At 37.1% G+C, this 23,711-nt stretch overlaps 1 protein-coding gene across 1 annotated transcript in view; it reads right to left on the bottom strand.

Moving 5' to 3' along the window:
- KIAA1328 (KIAA1328 ortholog) overlaps positions 1–19,843 on the bottom strand; it is a gene marked incomplete at its 5' end in the record, with an annotated part of 126,341 nt that extends 106,498 nt beyond the window's left edge. Inside the window, one exon of the mRNA XM_009876270.1 lies at positions 19,728–19,843. Within this exon, the coding sequence (XP_009874572.1) occupies positions 19,728–19,843 (116 nt within the window). The remainder of the gene's footprint in view (positions 1–19,727) is intronic.
- Between the last annotated feature and the right edge of the window lie 3,868 nt (positions 19,844–23,711).

The following is a 23,711-nucleotide window of genomic DNA, read 5'->3' as shown; positions in this document are numbered from 1 at the left end:
ATCTCCCACACTGTTCATTGTCAGTCAGAAACAACAAATTGGTAAGTATGGAGCTGGCCTGTGCTGTTCAGAAAAATCCTCATTATGCCAACATGCATCTACTTTGGGCATCCATAACTGGATGCAGATAGATATATTCAAGAGGATGCAGAGATTACATACACACTGCTACCCTGGGATTGCTAGCTAAGTATTTGAACATGTACCTGTGAGTATTCAAATATGCGCTCATTTTCAAGTCTAGCTAGGCTCAACACAGTTCTTACCACAACAGTCTCAAACAAGACAGTAGGACACTAAAAATAAAGACTTAGAGTGTCTAGCATGAGCAGGAACTGAGACATCACTAGCAGCTAACAGAAAACAAAAATATTCCACAGCTGCAAAAACACAAAAAGCATGTTTCAAGAAGAGCAGACTTTGGGCTCATTCAGAAATGCTTCCACACCATCTATTCAACCTTGCAAGGAAAGCAAACATCAAAATTTCTAGGTCTTGAGGAAAAATTATTTTTGTTCTTCTAACCTAAGTTCTATTGATCAAATTCACATAGTAGCATAAACTTAATTTCATTAAACCCTTTGTGCCTCTTGATCTAATAAACAGAAGCGACTGCTTCTCCTGCCAACCCCCTACAACTTATCCATGCCATGCTCTCCAAGTGTGTCCTGCTAGGAAAGACAACACCAGAGGAGATCATACACTCGCAGAAGGGGCCATAGCACTAGACTGCATCCAGAGAGTTCAACTCCTGGCAGGAATATTTGACCATTCTCAGTATCTCTACGTCTCTTTCAGGTCTGAAGTGCAGACAACCCTATACGTTGGTTCAGCTAACTGCCAAGCTGCTGACCAGATGCATTCAGAACATGGAGTCATGAAGCCCAAGCTTCACTACATCAATGGCACGCAATTGTAGAAGAGGTACCTTTAACTGTGGGGAAACATACGGTAGGCATCATCTGTGTAAGCTTCAAATTCATCAAGAAAGATTTAACTAGCCTGCACCTATATTAACTAAGAATCTGCAATTATTCTATCCTATGGTTTCCTTTACATACTTGAACTCTTATATCAACATGATTTTGTTTTGTGGTTTAAATACGATTTATACCCTCAATTTAACTTTGATTCATAGTTTCTAATAACATCAGTCCATTGTCCAAACACTGCAAGGGGATACTAAACAAGTTTAGGTGGTTGGGGAATTTGCCCACCAACATTAAATACCGAATAAGGGGCTGCCATAATCTTGTTTTAGATAACTGTTTCAGATAAGCAAAGTATAATTGTAATGTGGCTGCTCTGAACAACACCAGAAAAAAATTTTCAAAAACTGTAAGACAATATTGCAAAAATCTCTATTATGTGTTATTAAAACCCATAAGAGGTTACAGAATCATAGAACGGCTTAGGTTGGAAGGACCTTTGAGACCATCTAATCCAACCTTCCTGCCATGGGCAGGTTATAGGTTATTCCAAAGAAATGTTACCCAATTTCAAATAATATAAGAGGAGAAAAACAATAACAAACAAAAATTTATGAGTAGCCACTGTCCACAGCTCAATGTGAAGCTCTGTTGTCTTTGTGTCCAGACTCTAGCCTGCTTACCAGCTGCAAAATAACACCCTCAGGAGCTTAAGTTAAATTGTTAGTGTTTTGAAAATTCAGGCAGCTGGTAATACATATACACACATATATATATGTAAAAAAAATACTATCATGCCTAATAGGTACACAACTTGGTTTTGAATCCTCTTTATTAATGGGTACACTTCTCTGCAGAACAAAGACCACCCTAAAAATGAAGTGATGAACAGATGGCTTTTTTAAAGTGTGATTTAAATACATGGCACATGCATGACATGTGCCTTTCCTTGATTTTCCAGACGCTAATTGTTAAATAAGACTTCTGATGTACTCATAAATGCATGGAATTCAATAATCAGTCAAGTATTTAGACACAAAATAGAAGTCAGCAGAATTTCATGGACAGACAAAAAACAACTTACTAAAATGAGAATATCTTCTGTACTAAAGAAATAGCACAAAGAAAAAAAGGTTTGAATAAGTGCTTGTGTGCATACACAGACATACAAAGAAAATTGTCTCGACTTCACACCTCAAAGCATAAATATCTTTCAGAATTGCGCTATTTCCTTTTAAAATCTAAATATTAAAACCCAAATTGCTTATGAGAAATCTTTACCAGGGGATATACTTCTTTGTCCAAGCTGTCTGATACTTTTTTTTAAGCTTCCATGTTGAATATTCAGTTGCCTTTTACCCGCCTCTGCATCTTGGGTTTGCCAGTCACTTCTTTTCTCTGCCAGTGCTTCTTATTCCAAGCACTCTCCCCATCAGTGTCATCAATATTTTGTGACTATACGTTCCCGCACACACCAATTCCAAATACAGCAAGCATACACATTCCATACTTGCACATATGTCATTAGGAGACTTTTTGGACCTCAGCATGTCAAACTATATTAAAGTGACATTTTTAAGGCTGACATTCCATTTTCTCTAAGCTTGTTTAGAGTAGACATTTAGTAGAAATCTCACCCTGTTCAGGATTTTAATCAAGAGAGAAAATTAAGAAAAAGTTAAGATCTATTAGGTCTTGTCTGGACTAGAGAAATGTATTCTTCCAAGAATCAATTTAGTCTTTGCAATGCACTTGTAAAATGTCACACGTTCACACACAGAAAGCATTGCAGATACGGTTAAAACTAGTTTCATTAACTCTAAATGCTATTTCAGTCAGGCTGCATTAATGCCACCCAAGTTAAAGTTTTACTGGCATTGTAGTTCATCCTGCTCAAGCAGCCTACCTGTCGCTTTCTCCACGATATAGCCGTGGCCCTTTGAAATCTGCCCAACTTTGCCCTTTTGGAGAACTCTGCCAGAAAACTGTGGGATGTTTGGTACCCAAACTGCAATGTCTTTCACAAAGCAAAAGTGAGAACAGAGCAAACCTGTAACAGCTTGGAAGGCTTATCAGCAGTGGACATCACAGACTTTAATTTGTTGAGTGAGAAAGAATTCACGTTCTTAGCCTAGAGAAAGGCTTACGGCTACAGCAAAGCCTCTAAATTGGAATGAAAATCTAAACTTCAAATTTAGGTTAACTGAGCAAAGAACTAGAAGCTAGAGAGATAGGAAGCTGTGATCCATCCTCTGTTGGGAAAGAAGAGGATGCCTAAAGATGTCTTTCAGATCTGTTTTTCTAACATATGTTTCTAATGTAACATAAACCTTTTGTCAAAACCACTTTTCTACTAGAAAAGAAAAAAAAAAACCATAACCTGATGAAATTTAAGAAAATCCTCTCTATTTCAAAGAAGAGGATATTTTAACTTTGCATCAGATGTTCAATTGCTTGCTGAGACTTTGTATCATCATATACAAAATTATCATGTTTTGCCCGTTATAAAAGCCATAATGACATGGCAGTAGCTGAAAGTCTAAAAGAACGAACAACGTTCAGTACTGACATACCATGCAATGAAAGACTGCCATACTTTCTAAAAAAAATAGATTGCTTCCATTGTGTCAGAGCACCATCATCAGGAGAGCAGAATTACAACATGCATCTCTCACTATTTCATGAAAGACCACAAAAGTAAAACATAGCATCACAAAAAGTCTTTGAATTTGTTTAAAATACACTTTAGTAGAACAAAATTTAATTTCAAAGTATTAACAATCCCTGCAAAATTAAAACTATGATCAGCTCAAAATGAAAAAATAGTTGCTTGCCTTTATTTTATTTTCATTGGCTCCTAGAGGAGTAATATTATATAAGGAAAAAGGGTTTCTACTCCTGATCTATGAAATAACTGAAAGACAAAGAATAAAAGCTGTAAGATACTAGAAGTTGTTTTTTATTCAAGATGCCTCATAATGCAATGCTAGGATTAATTAACAAGAGTTTCCTACTGCTGCACCCAGACTCTCTAACTACTATAAATCCTACTGTAATTTTTGCATACAATAGTTTATTTCACCAAAATATCATTGTTGAAAACCATAAAGACTGCAGTAGACTCCTTCTGTAAATAAATCTCAATCAATTATTTTTTCTATCATTACTGAGTTTTTCAAGACTCCTAATGCATCCTTTTCACAGACCCTGCATGTAGCATTCAATATTCCACGTGATAAAACTACAGCAGAATTGACACTGTGGCAATAGAGACCACATCTCTATTAAACTTACAGAACAAGAGGAGCCAACTGAGTTTTAAATAAAAGATAAAGCACCACGTGGTTATACAAGAAGTCTCATGCCTGTCAGCAAGTCTGCTCCCAGATGACCAGGATCCTGACAGATGATTTGGTCTGCAAGTTCATTACAGAGTCTGTCCACACTCTGTACCTTTCGTGCTGGAGTTTTGTCAGGCCAATGGAAACAACCAGACAAACATCTTGCAGTGTGACATCATCCCCTCCATGTATCCATTTTATTAATGTGCATCCAATGCAGCTTAAAAGTTAGAGTGAACTACTCTCCAGTTATCATAGATGTAACTTGGCACTAGGCTTGATATTACAATTGATTCTCAAACTGGCTTTGTAAATACAAAACTCTTACGTCCATAACCCCTTAAGAAAAAAATGGTTTTATGATGATAGTTCTGATGTGAAAGTCTGCATGTCTGAAAAACTACTGCACATTACCCACAAATCCAGAAAAACTCTAGAAGCCTTGCTCTGCTTGAGATCCAAGAACACAAATCCCAAAGGGGATAAACAACATTTAGCAAATTATAGGGGAAATACATCTAATACTAATAGGCTAGTGGTAACTCATAGTTTCTCAATTCTTTGCATATTCAATACTACATGACTGGCAGAAAGTGAGGTACAAGCAGGAATAAAGAAATACTGTGTGAGTTCACACTGATTCATAGGTGAGTCTCAGTAGAGAAGAATGATTCCATTTGCTGCACTCATAATCTGCATCGTGACTGGTCACTACACCTTCTCTCTGGACATCTTTACATTACAGGCACCAAAAGCATTCTTTGAATACATCATAGAATGGTTTGGGTTGGAAGGGACCTTAAACATCATCTGATTCCAAGCCCCTGTCATGGGCAGTGACACCTCCCACTAGTCCAGGTTGCTCAAAGCCCTGTCCAGCCTGGCCTTGGACACTTCCAGGGAGGTGGCAGCCACAGCTTTATCTATTTTCAAGCAGCAGGAGAAAATAATGATTCTTTCAGTAAGATATAAATTTCAGAAATTTCCTTTCATATGTTTTTAATGAAATATTAGCTAAGAATCTATTTTAGTGTCTACAAAAAGAAACAGATATGTCAATGAAACAGGGCTGCAATGAAATATTAGCTAAGAATCTATTTTAGTGTCTACAAAAAGAAACAGATATGTCAATGGAATAGGGCTGCAAATCAGCCTCAGAAGAGATAGATGTAGACAAAGACCGCACCCAGCTAAACATCAGACAGCATTTAGCCACTTAGCATTTGGCCAATTTCCCTGTATTTTCTTTCAGAATGGCTTCAGCCACATGTTTATTTCCTCATGTACAGTGAAGAAAACCCACAATGTGAAAAGCAGATATATAACTTGCTAGATACATTACATGAAACATAAATCTGTGGCAGACCAAAATCCCAAACTTCTGACTACTTTCCTATTGTTATCTAAAAGCAAAAAATCATGATGCTGTGAAGTAAATCTTGCCTTTGTTGTGAGCAACACCATTAACAGATTTGAGACACCAGTAGCTAATGCAGATACAGCTAGATGAATTTTCTTTCCAAATTTAAACCATTCACAACAGCCTGATGTCCTTGAACAACTACAACAGGAACATCTGCAGTGGTGTCCCACATTCTCCCTGGCTGATGATAAAGCAAGACTGAAGAGGATTCTTAACAAGAAGAATTGACAAGACACCTTTGTCAGGGTGGCAGTTGAAAGGCCCATTTAAAGTCACACCATAATTTGTTCAGTCATCTCAGTTACTTAGAAGCACCAACCTTTAATTGTAGAACATACATGCTTTTAAGTTTGACCTTTGGGCACTTTGCACAACACCAACCAGAAGTTTCACTATATGGCTTTGCAAAGATGAACTTTACCAAGACAACTTCCACAGAAGAGAAAAAACAAAAACTCCAACCAGTACACATTACTGTTCTGACTTTGCTAAGCTCCCTGACCTTTCAGTCATACAATTCTTCTAACCTTGTACCATTTCACCAGGATTTCTAGCCTATTCTAAATGAGAAGTCAAGCACTTCCCATCACTCATACAACATGCATCCAAGTGAAAGGGAAACTCCTCTCACCTTCTCTTCTCCCTTTGAGATGGGGAATGTCTGTTGCTCTAATCCCTTCTCCATAAACATTAAGTAAAAAGAAGGTCTATTTAAGCAAAACGCTGGCACCAGAACAAGCATGTTTAAGCTAGCTGTGACTATGTCTGGACTGGAAATGAGAAAAAGTCAAAAAAGCCAAATTAGAGGATCTTTTAAAACAGTCATCCTTCGAAAAATGGCACAGTGGAGCGAAGTAACATGTGTACCAAGGCAGGGACATGCAGTTTTATGAACAGAAATACATTTATGAGGGTTATTCAAGAGAGACAGAAGGTTCCTGAAGATTATCCCTTGCCAGAAGTCAGGGGAATCTTCAATGCATTCATTGTTCAATCAGAACAATACAATTATACTGCTGTTAAATTCTCTGGACTGTCCTGTGGCTGTTTCCAGAAAGTGAAGTGTAATATACAACCTGAACCTTCCCAGCATGAGACAAGTTCCATATAAACAGTTCATTAAAATCAGCTAGGATTCACGTGTGCACAGACCCCCAGACATGACAGCAGCTGTACCAAGGCCAGGTACCAAGAGGGACTTCTGGGGAAAGCAAGAGGCTTTTCAAACTCTGTCCTGAAAGTAAGTTTATATTGCTTGCTCCTATAACCTCTTTCCGCAGAAAATTAGAAAGGTATTTCTGATTTTTAATTTCTTTCTATTCATAGGACAAATTTATTCAGTAGATTTATTGGCAGGTTAAATCAAAAAGCACTGACAAGTTAAATATGGTTATTTGCATTGAAACAGAGCAGTAAGGCCTCACAGGACTTGTCCAGTTACCTGAAATGACAGCTGGATGTTAAGAGCTGTGGTCACTTGGGTATTACTCTGCACCATTAAGAGATGATGAGTAACAACTTTAAAAGCACCTAAGGATCTTTCATCAATGTGGCTAGCAATATTTATAGCAAGCAAAAAGTTCTCCCTAAAGATAACGAAATATGAAGAAATTCACAAAAGCATTTGAGCCGCGTAACTGGAAGAGTTCACATTACTATGAAGTCTGTTAAGTGCTTTGCTCGCATTTTTACATAATTACTAAAGTTCTACTCTCTGAAGAAACTACATGAAAATAACACCCTCTTACTTCAGTATCCCGTTCCCTGAACGTAAACAAAATTAGACCTGCCAATTACTGTGACTACAGTACATTTTATTTACCACTTCTTTTATTTTTGCATTTTGGAACATGAGCCATATTCCACTCCTCCTCTTGATGCTTCATAAACAATTTCAAGGTGTCATAGATTAATGTGCAGAAATCTGACAAAAACAACGTCTACAAGAGGAGTACTAAATGCCCAAATTGCAATCCAAAACTTCATTTACAGGACTTCAGAAGACAGCAAGATGCCACTTCACTGTCAAATTCCAAGCTGAGTTTACAGAACTTCTAGAAAAGGAAAGCAATTCATTTTTACTAACAAGGACTTAAAATATGCAGAAGTCAAACGACAAACCTTCACAATGGCATTTTCAGATTTCCAGACAGTAACACTAAGTAGTTCAGATGGTAAATATGTTGTTTCACTTATCAAAACATGTGCCAATCTACCAAAAATGAAACTGCACGGGGATAATAAGAAGCCTGGCTGACTGAAAACTGCTGAAAGAAAAGATGCATTGCTAAACCAATCATATTTGAACCTTGCTGCAGGTAGATGAATCCAGAAGCAATAATCTTGGCTTGGCAATTAAATCTAAACATAAACATCATCTCATGATGCTTAAAGTCATAGTTTAGGATGCCGTCACAGCATGTGGAATATTCCCTGTCTGGACCTGCATCAGCACTGGGCAGGACAGACACCATAAACAGTGTTACTTTTTTATTTCCCAGTTCCCTCGGCCAGGAGGGATTGAGAAAGTTTTGATAGCCACAATTGTTTTACTCCATGTTATTCTCAATACCTGGGACATACATCCTTCAGCTGAATCATTTTTAAATCACTTCAGTGCTTAAATTGTCACACTTGATGTATAATCTGACACCACATAGTTTGAATATTTCAGTTCTATTACTTTTAATTCTGTACCAGTTAATCATATTTTATTTAAAGGTAAAATGTTAATCTTCTGCTGTTAAAAATCATCATACTTTACCTTTTTATGGTTGCATATTAAAATAAGGATAGTTGCCAATTACCCAGAGCCTTCTTTTCAAGATTCAAATGAGAACTTGACAAGAGGTCAGCTCAGAAGATCTGCAGTATAAGACTCTGCTCTGCATGCCAGAGGTGCTCTCTTTAAATTTCCCAGTATTTCACATCTGAAATTAGCACATCTCACCAATTGCTACCGAACTTCGGTGTGTCTTGTTTTAATCCTGAGTAAAAGGCTTACCAAAAAGCACCTTGCTCCAGATGGTTTCCTATAAAGTGGTTGCAAGCACTGTTGCAAGCTCAAAACTGAAACAGAAATACTTCAAAAAGAAAATGATTGTCTCTGAGATAATGAAAGCAAATTTTTTGTCGTTGTTTTAATATTGCTGCTTCTTGTGACTTAACATACAGCTCTACACCAGAATGAAGACTTAAGACTGCAAGCATTTCCCAGCAGGGATTTTTGTCTCTATATTTGTCTGCAAAGCAGCTAGCAAATTGTTAATCATCTATAATTAAAGACAACATAAGCCCAGAACCCATCAGAGTATATCTCCAGTTTGCTCACGTGGACTTTTACACATAAAGTATGCCTTTTCATTTCAGTCCAAGTACCCTTTTCCATTTGGGTGCCTCCTTCAAACCTTCTTCTATGACACGCACAAGAAGAGAAGCATTTTTTAACATTTATTTGTATGTATAAAACTCAACAAAAATGACAAATCTGTGTGACACTTCTCTCGGTCTTTTGCTTGACCCCAACATGTGTGGGTTTATTTAAAGTTTTCAGAGATACGCAATGTTGTATTGCTCAAGGCTGAGGGTGTCCATGATATCCCATAACTTAGCAACATGCATACAGTTAACCTTTCACATCACACTAAGGGCAGCAAGCAATATCCCAAATGTTTTAATAAGTTAGTAGGAAAGCATACAGCAGAGTTGCCAAAAGCTACATATGGTAAGTCAGTAAAAACAGAGAACTGAGATAGGGATTCACTGGATTTCCGTGTTCACTCACATGAGTCATGTCTGGCTTGTAAGAAACATATTGCACATCTCGATACTTACATTCTCCTGTGACCAGAACTGTATACTGAAGGTTGAACTCATCTGCTCTACTTTTGGCACTTTGCTTTAAGCAAGCAAGTCATCCTAAGAGAAAGTTCACACAGAACAGTATACGATATACTAATTTCATTTTAAAATTGAAAAAAGGCAGTGTGGGTTTTGTGGTGGCACTGACTTTGTATTTTTATTTATTTTTATTCCGTCATTTCCATGTTCAGAAATGCAATTACTGGCACGGTCTCTTAGGGTTTTGATGCTCTGCTTCGACTCTTAACTTCAGCACAAGTATCAAAGCTTTTACATGCATATAAAGAATCAAAGCAATACTAATCATACAACAACCGCCAACCCCACTTAGTTAGCAAGGGCTCATATACCTCTGCTTGTCTGCAAAACTACAAAGCAAAACAAAATAATCTATTTTAAATGTAAAACTAAAAATTTGACAACGTACAATTCCAAATGCACTTCTGCATCCAAGCACTGAGTGTAGCAGCCGAAACTGCTCCCTTTCTGAACCTTCTCTACAGCACTGGTCTGCTGTCAGGAAACCAGCCCAGGGACCACTGCCTCGAAAGGCAACTTGCTACAAAAGGCTTCATGCCTCACACATGAGGCGATCTCAAGGTTACGATCTTTATTTTAACATATTACCTTGAATTTCAGAAGACTCTTTCACCTTCACATGAAGAACAGTCTCCCACCTTTCATAAAGAAGGTATCTGTTACAACATTTGGAAGTGACTAGTAGGGGTGAAAGCTGAGTTTCATTTCTTAGAGATTCTTTAGAATGAAACGAACTATATCTAAAAAGTGCAGATATGCTTTTTTATTTCTTTTGCAGTTCAGGGGAGGGGGAAGGGAAAAGCATCTCTGATTTGTATATTAAAGCACAAGCATCTGTCCTACTGATGATATTCTAGGGAAGCACATTAGCATAAAATTTAACGATGTCAAATAAGTGGATGTGAAATAGGGACTGCGTAAAGACACTATTTCCAAGCCTGACAGAAACATCACTGTTTAGAAATGCAAATGAAACCATTATGTTCAATAATTATATGAAAATATGAACAGTTCAGCATGTTTTCCAGCCCTGATGGCGGTTAATGGGATGTACGCTTATGTAAATAACTACTATTAAAGCTAATGCTGAAAAAAACTAATAAATTCATACTAAAGCAACTGATTTAGTACGCTTTTAAACCCCAGCAGTGCTCACTTATTAGAAAGGAGTGCATTCTTATGTTTAGAACTCATTACTGTTACAAGTCACTGCAACTCCATCAATTACCATGCATTAATGAAAATGGGACACATACAAAAAAAATTATTGCCTCTCAGCAGTTTTCTTTAAAGACAAAATATAGGGGTATTACCATCATGGGGCCTTGAGGGAAACTTATCAGCAACATAATCTTTATTACTACAACTGTACTCCCTGTGCTGTAGCCCTGGAGTGGTTTTTGCCCCAGGTAGGGGCTAACCTGTACGTAAAACTCTTGAGATACAAGCAATGGAAGTGACCATACTGCCTTCAGTAAAAATTTACCATTTTCACAATTAAAAATGCATTTAAATAAACATATATACACAAGTATGTGAACTGAAAAAATGTAAATGTGAAATGAAAAACTACAATTCATGAAACTAGAGCAAGGAGGTGTAAAGTGGATAGAATTAAGGATAAAAAGTACAGATGGAAGCCTTCTACAAATTTCTTTCCATCCAGTTTTACACTTACACTATTAATGACCTCCTACTGAGCATGGAATCAAGACTCCAAGATTGCTATTCATTCCTCTCTTGATGTTTTCTCCAATTCCTCAGTATTACTCAAAAAACTTTTAGCCCTGGCTAAACACCACAACTGATAGAGGAAATAGAACCAACACAGTCCTGTTATAGCAATGAATTCCTACAGAAATTCAAAGCTGAGTTTTCTTCAATGCCTATAACTCTACAACTAACCCACTTTCATTTTCTAAGCAGTCTCAAAAATGAGATATTAATGCAACATTCACCAGATCCTAAGAAATCTATTAGTTTGCATTGACTGGCAGCTTAAAATTAAAATCAGGTTTGAACAACCTTACAAGGCAAAGAACTGACGCCAAGCGGAAAAGGTCCACATCGGACAGTTACCTGTCCAGTCTCTGTTGCTGTAAGACTTCATTCCAGGATGGCATTCTGCTACTAAAGTCACAGCACAGACTTGCAACTCATCTCACTACAAAAGTATTGTCAATAAGAACTAGAAAACCCCATAACAATAGAAAGGAGGAAAGAAATCCTCTACGTTTTCATCACGCAGGAACAGTAACAAAGTTCATATATGCCAATGTACAATACAACAGCCAAGATTAAATTACTGCTGTTTAAGTGTGGTGTAGTCTCCACAGCATAAGGCAAAAGTAAAGGCTCCTGCAGACTGAAAAAGCTGAAATCTAAATGCAGGTAGCAAACCCAGACTTTCAGAGTGCCAGCAGCTGACAGTATACAACAGCAAACACACAAGTGATGACAGTCACTGTGAGAAACGTTTGATAGGGGAGAGGAGGGGGGAGCGGTGGAAGATAAAACACAAAACTATCTGACTGTTTTCACTGAACCTCTGTTGAAAGAGAGGTATGAAGTGTTTTGTTATCTAGACCATTAAAACTATTTCATGAGCGAAGGCCACTCTAAGGTTAAAAACAGTAAGATAAATTTGCGACTGATTAATAATAAAGCCATTCATTTTATTCTTCAAATCTAAAGTAATTACAAGCCAGAGCATGGCAAATGGATTTAGCAGAAGCCATTACGTCAGAAGAATCCTTTAAAGAAGAACAGTAATTTAAAAGACTAAACTGAATAATGAACTCTCCTGAACAACAATTATTATGAGATTGATTTATTGAAAGTGTATTTAATCATGCAAGAAATGTTTCAACTTTCCAAAATAGTTCAGGAAGACAGAGAAACCAATAGCAGAGTCAGTCCAACGTCCTCATTATAGTTGAGAAGCTGAAGCAGATGGAGAATTCATTTAGTTTGGAAGGATAAAGTACATCAATTTCTCTGAATCCACATTTCTAGTCAATTTGTTACAGTACCAGCTTCAACAATTCATGATCTCATTTTCCCATTTGTGTCTCCTTTTAAGAGATCTCAGTCTTTGTTTCCAAATGAGCCAAATGTCATAAAGGAAAATTTAACTCAAAAAAACATCACTTTGAAAGCTCACATGCCTAGAGCCAAATATTTCAGCAATACCCACAAAAGCAGGGGTCAGATGCAGTCAGGTAACTAACGTGGTCAGTTTAAATGCCTGGAAAATAAAAATAAAAACTGCATTTCACCTGAGACCCAGCCCTTCTCAGCAGCCTGATTTCCACAGAAAAATAATTTTTACCTGACCTACTTCAGTTTTCTTCATTATGGTAACAGGTGTTGGTCCATGAGACTGTCATGGCTGAAGGTGCATTTCTAGTGACGCGTCTCTACCATTAAGCTGAGAAGGAGCAGCTCTTCATCACATCCAGTTCTCAGGTCCACACCAGATAGTATAGCTAATACCACGTCTGTGCTTAAGATACCATTCATCCTCCAGACTTGGAAGACAGGTTGTTTGTGATGCATACAGCTGGCAGAGCAGAATTCTAGCCCAAGACTGCAGTTCAGAAACATCAAGTCTCTAGTATCAGGAACAGATCACCGCAGTATAAAAATGTCATGAAACAGAGGAAATGTGAGAATAATACTAGCCCTCCACCCTCACCCACTGGGACTCCAAATATGAACACCAGAGCTGCGGTGTGGGAAAGTCTTCTCCTCTTCAGTCTGTCACAGACAGAACAACGTCCTTCCACACTTTACAGTGTAAATTACAAAGTGACTGTGCTCCTCTTGTCCCACAGCTATTCTGCTGTATTGACAGTGAATCCTGCACCACTGAGTGTGAAGTTTCAGGGCAAAAACCTTACCTAGCTCATTCTATAACAGCTGATGTTGACTGTTCAGATGCTGCCTGTTGATTCTGTATCTCATAACATGGGCAACGTGGCTAGCCTGTGCTCTAAGGCACTAGCTAGGATTAAACACAGAAGGTTGAGCTTTAAATGAATCTCCAGACATTGATCCATTTGAACACTCAACATTACAATATGTTTCACCTTGTTTTAGTTTAAAAGTTCATGAAAAATTCAAAATATCTTATTTACTCAATAGTCCTTGACTGATTCTTCTGCATTTAACAAGTCCTTAAATGCATACATTATTTAGCCAATACTGCTGTTACAGAATAGCATATAAATATTCAGGGACTTTTTATTAAGTTCAGCTTTTATTCAATACACCATAATGGTTGCTTAGAAACATTTCGTAGTAGGAAACCTATAGTATCAGTAAAGAAAACACCTTCAAAGAGTGAAGCAGTTGCATAAAATGGAAGAAAGGAGCAAAATTACTAATTTTTCATTCTCCTTACAAGCTTTCAAGCAAATTATGATGCACAGAAATATCTATAGTATGCATTCACACATGAAAAACAGGAAGGTGAAAATTTAGAACTGTAAGCAGAGAGAGACAAATTGAGAAATAAAAGAAAAACAATGATGGTCATTCCGATCCCTCGGTTCATAAATTGTCAGAAACCATACGAGCAAGTACTGTACTAAAGGAACTATAACAAAAGCACAAATCACCCTTAGACTTAGCCAAAGCTAAAGTCTAAAAGTGTTAGTGAGCCAAAAGCACTAGGCATGAGTCTCCTGCAAATGGCAAATTCCTCTCTTCTTGCCTTTTTATGACTGGGCGGGGAGGAGAAAGGATTTCAACTTTTCACATATACATACTGAACTATACTGTTACTTTCCATACTCCCTTTCTCTGTCCCACTCTGTGTCGTCATTCTGAGTCTCAACTAAACATCCTTTTGCAAACAGCAGCCCTGGGGAGGCGCAGACACTTCTATCTGTTAAGCAGGACATGAGGACCACACATTCAACAAAGTACATTGCCAAAGGTTTTCTGTGCAAGACCTTTGTTTTGATTCTTCAACCATGATGACAACTTGGTAGGTGAGATTTAAAAAAGCAACAGAAGAAGTAGCTATTTCCACATTTTCAGCAAAGCAAATACAGTATTACAGAGAAAAGTATATATGACAGAACAAGCAAGTAAATTCTGAACTGATACCTGTTTTCTATCAATTTCCTCTTTAAGCAAGTCAGCAGCTATTTTTCTTATGAAAAATAACACTAATTCTACATTAAGACAGAAAAATAAGAAAAGGAGAAAATATGTAAATAGCACTAACTTACGAGTACATGCAAGAGTAACGTAATGAATAGTACCAAAGAAAAACTAAAAGCATTTTATTAAAGACTCTAGATAGTGCTTGTAAGGCCATTATTCTTACAGCAAATTAATATTCTATGTCTCACTAACAATATCAGCAAATGAACTGTTTTAGTTAAATTAATATTCATGTTAACTGCATGCAAAATCAACTAATTAAGTAGACCTAAGTTACAATATTAAGAACATACGTAAACAGAGTCTGTGATCATTTTTAAGACTAGACAAGTAAATCATACGGGATCTGCTGTATGAACCTGGCTGGGTCTTCAAGTCAACAGATCATGTTCAGTCAGAAAATAACTCCAACAAAAAGCTTAATTAATCCACGTACATTCTAAATATAAACTAAAACAGCAGTTTCGTAAGGCTGATGAGTTTAAATTTACAAAAAGAAAGAATAAGTTTGAAATAAACAGACATTCTTCTTCCTTCTACCTCTCTATTCTTTGTCTCCAAAATGATAATTTTAGCATAGCTTAGAATTCAATAACGATTTTATTAAGTTTTTTTGGGGTTTTTTTTTAAAAGAATTTTCTTTTTCCTCAATTAACAAATCTTCACAGGAATGTTAAGGCTGTTTTTTCTTCTTCATTTATGCAACACCATCAAATTTAGATGAAAAACATCCTTAATGTTGATAACAAGAAAAGCTAAAGACTATAACATAATTTCTTTGGGCTTTGAAATAACAGTAGTATTTGTCTTTTAATAATCTCATTATTATAATTTTTTTCCTAAGACATCTATCTTGACAGTACTAGGGCATCTTACAAAAGAAATTTTCCCATTTCTTAAATTAAATCAGTTTGGGGACCTAAATTAATAATAGGGCTTGAAAATATGCCAGGAAAAAAAAAAGGAAAAAATAAACCCAGAAGTTTTTCTCTTAATAGCTCATAACAGAAGAAGGGGCAGTGCAAGTAGCCTAAGAGCATACTGTAGCGCGCACCACTCATCCCTTACTCTGAAAACGCAAATGAAACAACAAAAGCAAAAACACTGAAGCTGCAAGTCAAACATTCCAAAGGCAATGGCAGAATTTACATTGCCACTAGAACACAGTTCAATCACCTGGTACGTATCCATCGTGATTTGGGAATACAGCAGCAAAGACAAGACAAATACTAAGAGGTGATGCTGAGGAAGACGTGCAGGTAGGTTACACATGGCAAGCCTTCGCACTCGTCCTTAGTCTCAAATTCTGTTTCAAAGTCTGAAGGAGGTAGACTGAAGCTAGAATACACTGAATAGACATGGCCCTGCTTTCACCAACCATCTCACAACCATCTGACCAACCCTAGGCCACCTGCATCCATCCCAGATCTTCCTTAACTCTAACTGCTTAACCCAAACACTTTTGAACCTGTCAGTCACAGGCTCTACTTCCTTCACATGAGTCATGCCCAGCCCAATTTCCTTTTCCAATTCTATTCTTCCAGCCAGGTTCTAGTTCTCACTTCCTCAGCACAGCCACCAATAATGTTTTCCTCTCCTGCTTAATCTTTCCTTCCAGAAAATGAATTTTCACCATCACTTTTCCATCCTCATAGCTATAAGATGCTTTTGTTACAGAGGATATCAAAGGAATGAGAGCACCTGGTCATGGATTTTCCAGTTTGCACCAACTGGGCAGATTTTAGTAAGGACAGTAAAATATGTCATCAAGGCATGCATACCTTATGCCACTAAGCATCACATCTTCAAAGAACAGCAGCAATAAAATTTTTTCTAAAAAGGGCTACAAGAGTTTTTTATAGACAAAATAAGATTGAATTCTCTTTTTGCTTTGGAACTGTCTGAAACATTTCAGACTAAGTTTCTTTCGAAAGAAGTTGGTTTCAAGAGCTAACATCCTGTGAAAAAAATAGATCAACATATATACTTTTGATCACATTATAAGACGGCAGGTCTAACTTTATTGCTTTAGGGGAAAGAAGTACACCAGACTACTACTTAAAATCTCTAATTTGCCTTAATTCCGCCACGAGCATTTGGCAACTCTGACAACAGGTTGGCCTGTTTATGACTCCCAGCATTCCTATCAGGGTTGTCTTCCACTAACTGCATGCAAGGAACTGAAAGTAAGACCCATTCAAATCTCAAAGTTTCAACTGCAACGGAAGACAGAATCAAGTTTTAAATTTGCATGGAAGTTTAACTGTTGTTCCCTACCCAATTCAAAAGTAAAGGTAGGCTCAGGCTGTAGACGGATACTGTTTTTTTCAATACTGGTAAGCCGCTCAAAGCTTTGCAGTGAAATCACTGCATACCACCTACTCCTCTATGCCCCAAAGCTTTTGTCATAGTTTATCAGCAACAAATTCAAACAGATGGGTCCATACAGCTATAAAAAAAAAACAACAACCCCAACAATCAAAACCAACCACAACAAAATGAGCCAAAAGTGCCTTTAAAGGGGGGATTTCAAGCACACAAAGCATACCTTTGCCGCAAAACAAACCAGACGAAACAAGGAAACACATGTTGCTGAAAAAATCCAACATGCTAGTCAAACTAAAACGTTACCAAGCTGAAATGACACTTCACTGGATAGCTGCAGTTACATCATAGAATCATAGAATTGTCAGGATTGGGAGGGACCTTAAAGATCATCTAGTTTCAACCCCCCTGCCATCGGCAGGGACATCTCCAAAGCACCTATTTATTATTGTAGGGTAATTTTAAATGCTCGGCTACATGAAGTAGTTTTATAGAGAATAAATTAGCTTGAGGAGGGGGCAGGAAAGGTAAGTAAAATGGATTTCACCAAATTTGAAGGCTATTTTCTTACGGTATTATATTCTTGATATCTTATTTGCAAGTGAGCTCTGTGCATTTCAGACAAACTTAAAGAATTTCAAGCTGTTGTACTTGAAAATAGACAGAATCTATATTTAAATCTGACAAGCCATTTCTACCATTTCTTGTTACCGCAACAAGCTTTAAGATAAAAAAAAAAAACTGATCAGAGATACATTAAAGATCTTGGATCATTCATGTATGATAGGCAAGTATTGCAGCAGTTAAAATTATATTGTTTTAAATTATAACCTTGTTTTATATTTCTAGGTTTTACAGAGTTTTATGAAGTGTAAAATTGCATGCATTAACCTTCTGCCATGTCTACCAGATTTCTGAAAAAGTGTTCATGCTCATGCAATCTATTTCTAGAAAAACAAACAAACAAAAACAGAAAAAAAACCAACACAAAACAAGAAACAAAACCCCCACAAAATAAAAAAAAAAACAAGCAAGCATGCCTACTTTCTGGTAGCCAAATAAACCTCAGATGAATTAGTGAAAAGCTTTATGTGCATAAATTAAAATTATTAATCAGGAACATACTTCCCTCCCACATTCATGAGCTGACTGAATACACAAGACATAATATACAACAAAATACTGACTTCAGTGAAATTAATGTAAAAGAGTTGTAGTCACATCTAATGGCTCTTTAAATAAATCAGATTTAATATTTTCCAGGAACTGCTCCATGCCCTGCTAAGCTTGTTGATGTGTATATTATTTAGTACAAACACAACAAATTCTTTCTATCAATATAAGTGCCACTGTGCTACAGGGGATCTTCTGGGTCATCAAGGGCAATCCTCTGCTGACAGAGGCAACACATCACTGAATTCCTTTCATCAGCCAACCAAGCTCCATCATTAAAAACATTTTTATTAGTCAAGCCTTCCAGTGCTAAACTGTAAAATATGACTGCTCCCATTTTCAAGAACCTTCCTCCAACTTCATGTTTAAGATTGTGGATTTTGTGGATCTCCATTTATTTCTGTTCCACCACTGGCCTACGTCTTGAAGAGTCCCTTTTGGACTCTCCCCCTGTTTTTGTCTCTCTCCCTGTTCACCTTACCACCATCTCAACCTACTTCTATATGGCCAGTCACTATTCATAACCACACTTCAGTCTCTTCTCAAAATATAAGGTCTCCAGGCCCCCCATCATCTTTAACTAAACTTTCTCCTCAACTTCTGTCACTAACTTCATTTTTTATTTGAACAAGGCATGACTTGGAACCAGAATGTATTGTGCACTAGGCTTCATCAATGCTTTTAAAAATAGTATTCTCCCTACTTGAAACACAGCTCCAGATGAATCACGTACTATTTGCCTTAATGTAGTTGCAGCACTGCCTCTTTGATACTCCTCTGTAGTCAACCATTAGCCTTCTGAGTAACTCAACAAAAAAAAAAAAGCCTCAGTATCAAAGACTTAGAAGATAAATGCACAAGAGGATTATGTAAAGGTCCATCACACCACACTGAAGGAAACTTGTAATTCCTGCAATATCAACTTTGCATGTGAATTCCAGGACTGGGACTAAGCATATTTGGCTTAAGAAAAATGGAAGTCACAGCCTGCAAAGAAGAGAGAAGCAGCTAACCTCATATAAAAACCTAAAAAGCACTATACAAAAGAGAAGTCTGAACTGACTAAAACTCCTAACACGTATACAGTTTAAATGCCTTCAGTATAACTTGAATTTCTCTGGACACAGAGAGTACTGGAATACTACGCAAGTTTTAGACTTCAGTTGCAAAAACGTAACAGGATTAAAAAAATAAATCCATAACCATATTTTAATGCATAAATTCCTTATTGTCATTTTTAGTTGACAAATATCTAATTCATAGCAAAATATCATCATAAGAACAGCTGGATGGCAGTTTTAAGCTCAAATGAACCAGCATCACATGCTGACAAGTCATCTCTCTGATTGCTTTTGAATGGCAGCACATGCAGATTTATTCTCTGCCATAAATTAGAACAATTATTTCTCTGTAGTTCACTTCTTATTTCAGTGAGACCCTGCACATATTTTTAAAGGATATCTTCCCTTTCCTTGATGATAAGTTCATTCTGTTCCTCTAGTTGTCTGATCTTCTTCTCAAATGACTCCTGCTCAGCTTTCAGCCGTTCTTCTGTCACCTCCTTTTCTTCACTTACTCTGAAAAGAATGAGAGAAATAAAATACAAGACCATAACCACAGTGTGTGAATTCCAACTTCTCTGCTTTCCAGGTAAATGCATATCATCCTCTCCACTCTTAAACAGGTCAGTTTCTCAAAATGTTTATTTTATTATAGTACATAGGAAGATGCAAGTGACTTCATGCAATACATTAATTTTTTTGAAGACACTGGTCTTACTAGAGTACATGCACATTAATGGGCAGCGTGGAACAGCAAAGTAAGGATCTGAACCCACCATTAGATTTGTGCAGTCTGATTCGCCGCAGCCATAATGAAGATGCACTGAGATCCTTACAAGCCTAGGGCATGTAGACAAACAACCCAAATGGGAAAGCTTAGCTACTCAGACAGGAAGGAAATTGAAAAAACTTTTCTGTTTCTTAATCTATAAACTAATACTTCTTTCACATTTACTGGTCAAATCTAAGTCCAGGAAAGAAATATTTTTTCTTGTTAGTTTTTCTCCAAACAACACAGTTTGTCCTCTTCTGGGGATTTTAAAATATCAAGCCGCAGGAGTAAATTTTCCTTTCTGTCTGGGCCATGGCACCCTGTATCTTGCTGCTCAGTGTAAATAATTGGATCAGGATTAAAAGATGACAATGTGAGAAAGGTTTACAATGATCATTTATTCTGCACCTCAAGAGCAGGCTGTAAAAACAATTATTCTGATATCACGTAGGCAAGAAGGCCATTATGCACAAATGATCCTGTAACTATGCTAAAAAACATGGCTTAGAAATCATGGTTCTATAAAAGCTCTACAAAAATATGAAGTAAGGAGCTTAGACTAAGCACTCAGGCAATTTCTGCTGCTGAAGTCTCTTACAATTCAGCCTTTTATGATGAAGAAATAGCTGCCACAACACAGGTGACAGGAAACCAAAACAGCACAACTTTCACAAAACCTCATTTTAACCTATTTTAAGTGGAACAATCATATAGGAAGAAGAAAAGGGAGGAAAATATAAAAGAGATATATATAGGCTTTGGACCAAACCTTACACATGTTCCATCAGTCTCACTGACATTCTCAGCAGAGAACTGCATTCAGGAACTGAGCCATGTATTTGACATCATAGCATTGCCCTTAAGAGCACACAGATTTGTTTTGGTATTTCATTTTGAAAAAATATAAATACAACTGGTTCACCCACCTGGGATGAACTACAGACAGGCACTATTCCCCAACACTGAGATCCACCCACAGCCCTTGCCACAACAGCTAGAGCAGACTGCATGAATTTATAAATAATTAGTAATATTGAAACTTGTGCCTTTTCTCTAGCAAAAATTAATATATAGCATGTAATCAAATTTTGTAAATTAGGGTGATCTGAAAGCTTGAAATAAACTATTAATTGGGAAGTTTCTAAATTACAAAAAAAACCCCATGGATTTAGCATAAAAGTATTCCACTGTTTTTATGTCCACAGTCTCATTTATAGTCTTGCCCCCTGGCAGTGTTAATCAACTCATTCCTAGGCCCCTTTCCTTTCACTCAAAGGTCGTCAAAGAGGGTATGCAATCAGAAAACAAATAATGTAAAGGGAACAAGCTGTATTAACTGGGGATCCATCCCAACACCTATGTACTTCTTAGTTAAGCCAGCAACAAGCTTGGAATCGATTTACCATGCACCCTTGCTCCCCAATGGAGTTAACAACTATGGTAGGTACATCACAGGCTGCAGACAGATGCTTTTGCATCTCACCACAGCCAGTTATTTTCTCTGAGTCTAGAGCAGTCATGTAAGTGACAACAGCATATATGACTTTCCCTCATCTAATCCGTATATGACTTCCTTTCCTCAGTGAAGGATGCAAGAAGGCATCCTGTTTCTTAGAATAAAGAAAGAAAAAAATCAGAGAACAGAGAGTAAAATCCATCAGCTGGGAAAAGACAATGAAGACAGCAATGATCATGTAGAAAGACAGGAAGGAAACAAGACCAGGTCAAAAAAAAAAAAAAAAAAGAGATGATCTGAAGAGAAAAAGAGGACAAGTATTATCTCCAGGGCACTATATCAAGAAGGAAGCATGCAGAAACAATGCTGAATTAGAAAGAAGTTCGGAGCAAATGAAACACTGGACCATGCTGGCACCTAAAAATATTAAAGTCAAACAACAATGTAAGAAAATCAGATAAATTAAGAGAGAACAGAGCAGCAGAGAAATGAGACTAAATCTAGCAGGTTTTACTCATCTCTGGGTTCTGTGATTGCTGTTTGTATCAGTCTGCATCACATTCATGTGCTGTGTTTGTATTTAACGCAGATCACAGCAAGCTGTCATACTCCCAGACATATGAATGTACTGTGTCACATATCTTATGCAGCAAATGACTGAGAACAGTAAGTGATCTTAGAAGAAATGTGGCAGTATGTGTTTATGTATCACAAAGCAAGGAGACAGCCCATAAAGGACAGGCAAGATATAGAGGACAGTCACTCACAGGAGGCAGCAAAAAGAAGTTAGAGAAAAGAAATACAAGTAAATCATCAGATTATACCAGATTTATGTCACATCCTATATATGGCTCAGTGAGATTTTCTTTTTTATATTCTTATTTCTTTGTCTTTTGACAGTAAAGAACAAATGATTTTTAGCAGAACTAGGAGGGACTTTCCTGATGCCAAACAGAAACATTACAAAGCCCCAAACACTCCTCAAAAGGATTTTCAGACGCTTTTCATCCACTCATGGTCAGAAAAGAGCAGTGAAAGCACGAAGGAACTGCAACTACAAAGGGCACAACTGCTCTGTTGGGCAACACACTGGTGTCCAGCTCCAGTATTGTTGTTTCCAGGAACAAAGATAGTTGAGAAGGAACACAACAAATCAGTAGAACTGTTCTTCCTGTTCAGTGTCTGCAATATCTTCTTGTACACAATTTGCATTCACCTATCTTGCATCATAGGACATGCACCATCTTTGTCCAAGATGTGTTTTAAATTCCACACTTAGAAGCCTATGCAGTTCTAGACACATCTAAATAAAGATTTTAATTTTATTCTACAGAGGCCTCTGTAGGAAAAGAAAAATTCATAATGCAGATACATTGACAAAAAACTCTCTCAGCCTTAGGGTTCAAATTAATTCCTAATTCACAGTTTCAACTACTCTGATATGCTCCCAAGTCCACTGTTGATAGTCATAGTTCTAACTGGATGATCTGAAGAAGGAAATGATCAACAAGTTTGCTGATTACACTAACTCATTCCAGTGAGTAAGCAGGACTGATGCTCTCCACAAGGAATTTTTGAAGCACTGTACAGGTCTACAGCTCTTCCAGTCCTATTTATCTAATGAAAAACTGATGTGCATAATAGCCATGATAATATTCACACCAATACTATACTAGGGACAAAACTCAAAATAACTCTTTCTGACTGAAGGCACTTACAAATTTTTATAAAAGAAAGGAAGATGAGAAGAATCAAATCTAAAATAGTGTTTTCTATTTTTAAAAACTGTTAGGGGAAAAAAAGAGCTTTTACAAAGGGAAATCTGAATGCTTTAAGCATTGTGGTTGAGCAAGTTAAGACACAAAACAAAATTTAAAAAAGCAGAGACATAGACACTGGAAAATTCACTGATCAGTCCTATTCTCATTGGGAACATTTATCTTTGGGGGGATGCTCACCTGACATTAGTCTGTAAACTGGACAGCAAAGCTGAAAATATTTTGGTGACCATTGTCAAAAAAATCAACAAATTTTAAATTCCGAGCAAAATATTGCATTTGGAACAGGTAAGAGGACAGGGGAGGAAAAACGGAGGCACATTATCTCCCACAGCATCCTCACTGTCAAACTGAGGCAGTGTGATCTGGATGACCAAG

Source organism: Apaloderma vittatum, unplaced genomic scaffold (genome assembly GCF_000703405.1).
Source record: "Apaloderma vittatum isolate BGI_N311 unplaced genomic scaffold, ASM70340v1 scaffold2299, whole genome shotgun sequence".
NCBI lineage: Eukaryota > Metazoa > Chordata > Aves > Trogoniformes > Trogonidae > Apaloderma > Apaloderma vittatum.
This window is presented reverse-complemented; position numbering and strand designations above follow the sequence as displayed.